This window comes from Amblyraja radiata, chromosome 18, assembly GCF_010909765.2.
Source record: "Amblyraja radiata isolate CabotCenter1 chromosome 18, sAmbRad1.1.pri, whole genome shotgun sequence".
Lineage (NCBI taxonomy): Eukaryota > Metazoa > Chordata > Chondrichthyes > Rajiformes > Rajidae > Amblyraja > Amblyraja radiata.
Window position 1 is genome coordinate 23,575,574 of NC_045973.1, and position 9,212 is coordinate 23,584,785.

The window sequence follows — 9,212 nt, forward strand, 5'->3', positions numbered from 1 at the left end:
AATTACCTTCCCCAGATTCTACCCCACCTCTATTGGGGTTATCAATGGCAAGTTTTTTGTGCATGCTGGATGGTAGCAGATCCTGCTATGTTTATGAATACAACATGGCAAATCCAGAGTTGATAAAAATTGTTTAAAACAAAAATTGAAGCTGAGCAATATTTATTTGAATGGACACAACATTTACAATAAGATAGGTAAGTTGACAGCGCAGGAAGCAGTGTATGAGAGTGATCTAATAGCTATTGTGGCGATGTGGCTGCTGGGTGATCATTATTCTAGGTTATACAAAGCTCCAAAACGACAGGGCACAGGAGAAAGGAGGTGGGATAGGATTGTTAATCAAAGGTATCAGAACAGTGGTGAATCATAATATAGGAGACACAGAGAGTAATGTTGAAGTGGTTTCTGTTGAAATCATGAATAACAGGCAAAATACATGGATCTATAAAATGTGCCCCTTCAGTAGGCGGAGCAAAATATCGAGCATATTTGAAAGGAACTTAAATTATCCAGGGAGTTTTTAGTCTATATATTGATTGGACATAGTGAACTGACAAGGCTATTGTGGAAGAAGAATTTGTGGAGTGCATCAGGGATTCATTCTTAGAAACATAGAAAATAGGTGCAGGAGGAGGCCATTCGGCCCTTCGAGCCAGCACCGTCATTCATTGTGATCATGGCTGATCGTCCCCAATCAATAACCCGTGCCTGCCTTCTCCCCATACCATTGGTATGCTGTGGAACCCAGGGCCTCTGAGAGGAATTTTATCAGTGGGTACAACATTTCTTTCGGGCCCCCTTTCCTTCTCCATTAATCATCCTGTAAATATAAATAAAATAAAAGGATCAGAGAGAATAAAGCACATTTGTTTTGAACATTTTTGTTTATGCTACAATACAGTTAAGGAGAAAGAATTCACATTGAAACATCCTTTTATATTTCAATGCAGATCAGATCATCAGAAGACATAATTATTAGTAAAAAGTAAAAAAGGTAGATAGGCTCAGTATTTACTTTAAATAAAGAGCTTTTCTGGCCTTTTTTGGTGAAGATTTTTGAAACACAGCATGAAACTGTATTGTTCTGCCAATGTTTGATTGAATACTTAGCCTGGCCAAATCCACAAGACATTCCCGAGACATTGTAGACCTTAAATAATTCTTCGTCAGCTAAATGACCTCTCCGCAGAAGCTACTGTTGCTGGAATTGTTAATCATATTGTTAAGCTAACACAAACATTTAGAAACGGGTCACCAAGTCTGTACTCTGTTAACAAGTTCAACAGATCTAATGGCTTTAAATGTGCATTTACAAAATTCACCCTCCCACTCACTCACCCACTCACCCACTCACTCACTCACTCACTCACACAGACACACCCACTCACACAAACCCACTCACACACACTCACTCTCACACACACCTACCCACTCACACACAGACACACACGCCCACACCCGCCCACACACCCATTCACACACACCCGCCCACTCACACACCCACTCACACACACACCCACGCACACCAACACACCCCCACTCCAAACCGGCCCCTCCACCGACACTCCTCGACCACCCGCCCACAGGCCCGGAGCTCCACCGCTGGACCGCGGTGCCACCTGCTCGAACACCACGAGGCCGAGATGACCACCACAAGAAGCAGCAACAACATCCACCGCCTCTTCGACCCTCACTGTCTTCCCGGCCAAACCCAGGCCGGGACCACCGAAACTGCAGCGGCTGCCGACTCTCACCACCTCCCCGGGTGTGGCCACCGCTGTCGCTGACTCTCACCACCTCCCCGGGCGGGGCCACCGCAGCCGCTGTCGCCGACCTTCACTGTCTTCAGAAAGCCACCGATGCTGCTGCCCGTATCTCTACTCCAGCCCCCCACAGGCCTCCACCAGCAACTCCGCCGACCCTCGCCTCTCCACCGGCCACCAGCGGGCCAGAGCCGTCACCTCACCAGAGTTCCAGACGCAGCACTAAGCCCACAACCTCCACGATGCAGACAGTGATCAGTAGTGATGGGTCTTCCCCTTCCCCCTCTTTTAATCAGGTTACCCCGACCACACACCCACTAGTTTAAATTCCCCACTTTATTATGGATCATAATTTCTACGAATTACAATATATAAAACTATGTAGGCTCACACAAAATGTGAATGCTAGTCTTCACAAAATATATGCAAACATTTTCTGAGATTTCAGGAAATTTCCTGCCCCCCTCCTTTGGCTCCCGGGCCCCCTTTTGGACCCCAGGCCCGGGTACGATGCACCCCCTGCACCACCCTCTCATGAGCCCTGATTGAACCTACTCAAGAATAGGCTGTTTTAGATTTGGTCGCGAGTAATGAGAAATGATTAATAAGAGTTAAATAAAACTCCGAGGAGTTAGTGACCACATTATAATGGAATTCCAAATATGGTTCGGTAATGAACACCACAGGGCCAAAACCATGTCTTCAGCCTAAATGGAGGCAATTGTGAGGGTATGATGGATGAGTTGTCTAAAGTGGACGGGAAAATAAGCTAAGAGACAGGTCAGGAGACGAACAGCGGAAGGTATTCAAATAGCTATGACACTCAGCAGGAGTTTATCTAAGTTAGAAAGAGGGATTCCATGAGAAAGAGGCACAGTCTGTGGTTAAGAAAGGAAGTCAAGGATGTTAAATTGAAGGGTAAGGCAATCAAAGTGACAAGGGCTGATAATAGGCCCAAGGATTGAGATGTTTTAAAGATCCAGAAGCAAAAAATCTAAAAAAAACTAGAATGGAAAATATTGATTTTGAGACAGAAATTGCGTGTAATATCAAAACGGTAACGGTTTCTATAGATATAAATAGGAGGATGACAACTAAAATACCTGTGGGAACACTAGAGAACGAAGCTGGTGAATTAATAGCTGGAAGCGGACATGGAAAATGTATTAAATCTGTATTTTCATCAGTCTACACCATAAAGGACACTGCAAATACCCCTAAGACAACAGGAGGGCTCATTTCAAATAACCAAGGAACTTGGAAAAATCCCAATCACAAGGGATAAAGTATTAGAGAAATTCACTGGGTTAAAGATGGACAATTCACTGGGATCCAATAGCCTGCACTCATGGTTTTTAAAGGAAATGGTTGCAGAGACAGTGAGCCCATTGTTTGAAATTTTCAATTTTTTATTTCCAGGAGCATATCATAATGTGACTCCTTTGTTTGAATAGGAGGACAAGGCAGGGAACTGTAGGCTAGTTTAACGGCTATTGTCAGCAAAGAGGCCAGAGTAAATAATCGAAGAGGAAATAACTTTTCACTTAAAAGCTGAATTTAATCTGAGTCAATCATTGATTTTATGTAAGGTCGAACATGTTTCACAAATTGTAAAGATTGAGGAATTATGAGTTATAAAGAACTGACTGTTGAATACTCTCATTGATCAACCAAGATCTTATTGAATTTTTGGACAAGTTTTAGGGCTTCCTGGAGATGATGTAACACCAAAGTATTTTTTTAGTTTCCTCTGATAAGGAAAGAAAGAGGAATATTTTTTTGAAAAGCACCACAACTTTCTTAAATTTACTTTTAATACACCTAGCAGGTACTGCTCCCCCTTCTGAGACTGCATTTTCATGACCTGTTTCACTTGCACTATTTCAGTATGAATGAGTCCCGTTAGAAGAAGGTGCTAATTGCCTTCTCAGTGCCTATTCCCCAGTGGTGTACTGCTCAGGCATACAGCTCAAGTTATTGCTGGAGAATCCCTGCTGTCAACTGACCTTAAAACATCAACATGAGTTGAGATGGATAATTAGTTGAGAAGCTGCTGTCCAAGTTTGCAGTCTCGTTACCTTCTTAGCCTTTGATTCGCTGAAGTTACGATCAGCTGTTTTCCTCTGGTCAGAGTTGCGGACTGCTCTTGCATTTAACTTCTCTTTCAATAGGATGTGGCGTCACTGAAAGCAGATTGCCTCCTCTGCACTAGAAAGACCATTGTAATGTGGCGCAGATATGAATCCATTGCCACCTGTTGACTGAAATATCTAGATGATTTCCAGGTGAAGGATCTGGACACAAAACATTGAATGTCCATTTCCCTTCAGAGAAGCTGACCTGCTGAGTTCCTCCAGCTGCTCACTTATTTCTCCAAATTTCAGTATCTGCAGTTTCTTGTGCCTGAACTGAAATCTCTGGTTTACTGTTTAAGCAATGAATGTTTTCTAGTGGATATTTTTATTAGTGCAAGAGGGAAAGAAACATGAGACAGTGCTCTGGGCAAAGTACTGGAGGGACAAGGCAGCCTATCTGCAGTAAGGGCAGAGCTGGAGTCAGAAGAGCAGGAATTAATGTCTCCTTAATCAACAAGGCCACTGGCACATTTCAGGAATGTGTGTTTAAAGATTCATTGTTATTTTCCCTTCCAGTATACCTTTGTCTTCCTAGAGAGAGACAGACACTAGCCGTGATCCTCAAGGCAAAAATATAACTTGGCAACAGATAAACAGTCGGTAAACCTTCAGGCCAGTGGGATCCACACCAGACAGCTCATCTCACTCGGGGTGGAATATCCGGGCTATGCAAAATTGGGAGGTGGCAAAGAGATTGAATGCATTTTAGCTGTCTGGAGTCGCTTTGGTTGAATATTATATTGTGCATTCTTGTGAATTTCTTTTGTGTGAGGAAAATGTTGAAAATGATTTCAATGCAAACCATTTCTATCACAATGCTCTGCATTGCGTGGGGAATAGAGCTTTTCATGAGATTTCTACGTTCCTATGTTTGTCTTTTTGGTCCACACCACAAGACTTACTTCAGCCCTGGCTCAGGGTGGCTAACATCAAACTCATGCAGCTCGTTTATAACCTGGGATATGAACGTAACAGGTTTTGGGGGAAATTGAGACTTGCAAGCTAGATTAAGAATTATCTACAAAGTTGAAACTAATCCTGTTTTCCCTCTTTGCTTCTTTCATAGGTTGGATTTGTGAACTGTTTAAAATTTTCAAATTCCGGTGATTTTTTAGTGGCTGGTGTGGGACAGGAGCACAGGTAATGAGCGATAGCAATCTCTTGTAACTCATTCTCAGGTCATCCACTAATGAGATCATTGCTTCTCCAGACAAGTTGCATAAAAGGTTAAAAATATTGCGGTATGTATAATTTCCCTCGCTGACAGCCATACAGCATGGAAACGGGCCCTTGGCGCTAATTGCCCATGTTGACCAAGATGCTTCATCTACACTAGTCCTGCCTGCCTGTGTTTGGCCCCATATCCTTCTTTCCTTTCATGTACCGTCCAAATGTTGTTATAGTACCTGCTTCAAATACCTCCTCTGGCAGCTCATTCCATTTGCCCACCACACTCTGTGTGGAAAAAGTTACCCTCAAGTTCTTATTCAATTTTTCACCTTAAACCTGTGTCCTCAGGTTCTTAATTCCTCTACTCTGAGCATAAGACTCTGTGCAATTACCCATATATATTTCCCTCGTAGACACAAATTGCTGGAGTAACTCAGTGGGACAAGCAGCATCTCTGGAGAGAAGGAATGGGTGACGTTTCGGGTTGAGACACTTCTTCAGACTTTTCGGGTCTGACTTTTTTCTCAGACGTTTCAGGTCGAGACCCTTCTTCAGACAGAAGAAGGGTCTCGACCCGAAACGTCAAGAGTCTAGTGTTTTATTGTCATATGTGCCAGATAGAACAATGAATTTCTTACTTGCTGCAGCACAACAGAGTATGTAAACATAGTACACTGTAAATGATATAATAAACAAGAGGAAAAAAAGTTAAATGTGTATATATACATGTACACACACACATATACATGCACATTTGCACATACGTAAACACAAAAAAAAAACAATAGCAGTGCAATAAGAATAATAGTCTATTGTAGTTCAGAGCTTATTTAAGGTTGTAGTATTTAATAACCTGATAGCTGCAGGGAAGAAGCTGATCCTGAACCTGGACGTTACAGTTTTCAGGCTCCTGTACCTTCTTTCCGATTGTAGGGGTGAAATGAGTGTGTGGCTAGGATGGTGTGAGTCTCTGATGATGCTGGCTGCCTTTTTGAGGCAGCGACTCCGATAAATCCTTTCCTTCTCTCCAGAGATGCTGCGTGTCCCGCTGAGTTACTCCAGCATTTTGTGTCTATCCTTGACTAAAACCAGCAACCTGCAGTTCTTTCCTATCTATATATATAAAATCACCTCACAGCCTCTGACACACCAAGGGATAAAGTCCTACCCAACTATCCCATATAGTCAAGACCATCAAGTCCTGGCAACATCATCGTAAATTTTCTCTGCGTACTTTTCAGCTTAACAAGATTCTTCCAATAGCAGTGTGACCAAAACTGAAGACAATACTCAAATAGTTTCTTGATCACCCTATCTACCTATGACACCACTTTCAAGGGACAATGTACATATATTCCTAGGTCCCTCTGCTCCACGACACTCCTCAGGGCCCTGCCATTCACTGAGAACATCCTGCCCTAGTTTGATTTCCCAAAATGCAACACTTTGCACTTATCTGCATTAAACTCCATTAACCATTCCTCAGCCCAATTGATCAAGATCTTGCTGTAAGTTTTGATGAATATCTTCCCGCTCTATTACGTTAGAGTAATCTGCAAATCTACTAATCTTGCCTTGTATATTCTCATCTAAATCATTGATAATGAGCACCAACAGCAATGGGCCCAGCCCTGATTTCCTGGGGCACTAGTCACAGGTCCACAGTCTGAAAAACAACTTCCTGCGATCACCCTCTTACTTTCCATGAAGCCAATTCTCTAACCGAACAGCTAGTTCTCCCGATAGATCCGGGTTGGTGTGTTTTGGATATTGTCTAGTAAGGTAGATAATATAGTGCTTTAGGAGAACAGTGTATTGTGCAGTGCATTGTGCTCTTGTATTGTGGGCTGGTTTCAGAACACAGAATGCTTTATTGAACCACTTTTCGGTTATTCAGAGGTCTGGTGTTGATTTGTTCCAGATCATTATCCATTAAAATATTTCCAAATGTACAAACTTTTAAATGATATCGAGGCTTGTCACTCAAAGTAGACTGGATGTTGAGAGGTCAGCAGGCCCTTCTCTCCCTCATGTTTTTCATTTCCACAAGGTAAAAGTAGGAGTAAGCCATTCAGCCGTTTCAGCCTGAATTGCACTGAGATCATGGCTGATACATGACTGGTCCTTTTTCCTTACCTGTTATACCATTATCTGTATGCCAGCAAAAGCTGTTGTATGAAAGGGCTAAAATCGGGTAACATTCATACAAAAGTGCCAGTCAGCCAGAGAGTGATACCATTCATATAACTTTGAACTCATCCAGTAGTATAGGATAGCTCAGTAGAGTTTAAGCCACGTGTTATCCACATAAGCTGCTTGCAATACTTGATTGAATAAAAAGAGTCATTATCGATGCGGTGGCAGCTGATTCTGTTACTCACCCTGTAGGATGTTGCAGTCACCGCTGGTAATATTTTCTGAAGCCGATATAATTGCTTTGTTTCCGAGCAGGAGAGGATTTACTGTAAAACTTTCATTACCGCATGTTGCTGGTTTGGATCTTTGATCTTTTCTAAATATTTCTTTTGGTAATGTAGTTCTATCTGCGTTGAAAAATTACTTACAGCTGCCATTACCAGGATGTGTCAAAGACCTTTGGATGTCCTTGTGTTAGTAAATGTAGGTTGTGATTGGAATGGATACTGCAAATGGTGGATTTATTTGGATTTTCTGCTGTCTTGGCTGTTTGAGGATTTCTACTTCTGTACTGCTTGAGCTCAATACTCCACAATGCAAGTATCTCCAATTAAGCATTTCTCTTTTCAAATGCACTTGTTGTGACCTACAAAGACATAGAAGTCGGTTTGATGTTTAGTTCACCCTATCTTGGATGAATTGGTTGTGGCACTTTAGAGCTCCTAGGCTATTGGTTGGCCATGCTTCCTTATTGGTGACCTGAGAAACATTGTGTCAGTGTGGCAGATGGGGATAAGATCAGTTTTCCCAGGCCAGAGGTTTGGTTGGTAGATGTGCTTGTAGAGTGAATCACTTGTGTTATCAGATTTGGCATTGACTGGAATGCAGACCTTCTTGCAGTGGAGTTGTTTGTTTAAATGCAAACTTCAAATGCATGTCACAAACTATCCTTTGCAGTCTATACTGCTCTATTAGAATTCCTGACTACTGATTCAACATGTTTAAAAACTGCAATAAATGTAATAAAATTTGTGATATCTTCGCAGATTAGGTCGGTGGTGGAGACTAAAAGAGGCCAAGAATGGAATATGTATAATACCCTTGAAAAAAACCATGAACTAAACAACAATTGTGAGATAGCAAAAAGTTGTGATATAATTAAATAATGTTTGAGATTTCTGACATTTGAGTGCCTATTTTATAAATAAAATTATGGTGTATTCACAGTGTTGGGTGTATGTTTGTCATGTGTGCAATGCTACTTGTGTGAGACAATTGGATGATGGTGTCTGTTTCAACAGTCTATCTCTGAAGTGCATGTCCTCTACTTCCATGACCCCACTACTGGTGTAGAGGATTTTCATCCCAAAACTGCTGCGTGTTACCCTACCTCCAACACAACGCTCAGGTGTCAGGTAGTCTGCCCATTGTTATGGGAGCAGATGTTAACACTCTAGCTGACATCACAGGAGAAGCTGGGCTCACAATGTATTTTAATCAGTTTGATTATTTTAATCAGTTTGACATTTGTTCAAATCGTCAATGACTCTCCCTATGTGTGGACAGCTTTGCCCGACCTATGCATTGCCCGACCCATGCAGGAATTGATTTTCATATCTAACATTAAGCTGAAGGATGCAAAGCCTAAGGATGGCGTCTTCTTTTTTTTTTTTACTCGGGATGACTGCAGTCTTTAACATTGACTGAGGAAACCAGTCTCCAGGCAGTGTTAGAAATTAACTGTTGATTTATAAAGTCATAGAATCTGTGATTGCCAGCCATCTGAACGCCATCATGACCAATAGCACGGCTTTGAATGACCTGTTGGTTTCCCAGGGCAAGCTGCACAGGTGAACAGCCATTGTATCGTCTCCACACCACTCCCTACCCTCAATAGGTCCTGCTAAACTAGGCTTCAATTTCAACACTGCCTTGGACCAATATGTTTTTTGAAAACTTACCAAGTTGTCATTCATTAACTAAGCATGATAATTATGGATCTGCA

The 9,212-nt window shown here is 42.0% G+C and overlaps 1 protein-coding gene across 2 annotated transcripts in view; it reads left to right on the forward strand.

Moving 5' to 3' along the window:
* Positions 1-8,433, forward strand: part of rrp9 (ribosomal RNA processing 9, U3 small nucleolar RNA binding protein) — a 33,830-nt gene extending 25,397 nt beyond the window's left edge. For both annotated transcript variants that reach the window (XM_033036849.1, XM_033036850.1), the window contains exons 14-15: positions 4,968-5,041; positions 8,254-8,433. In XM_033036849.1, the coding sequence (XP_032892740.1) occupies positions 4,968-5,041; positions 8,254-8,329 (150 nt within the window). In that variant the 3' untranslated portion in view covers positions 8,330-8,433. The remainder of the gene's footprint in view (positions 1-4,967; positions 5,042-8,253) is intronic.
* Positions 8,434-9,212: the final 779 nt, after the last annotated feature.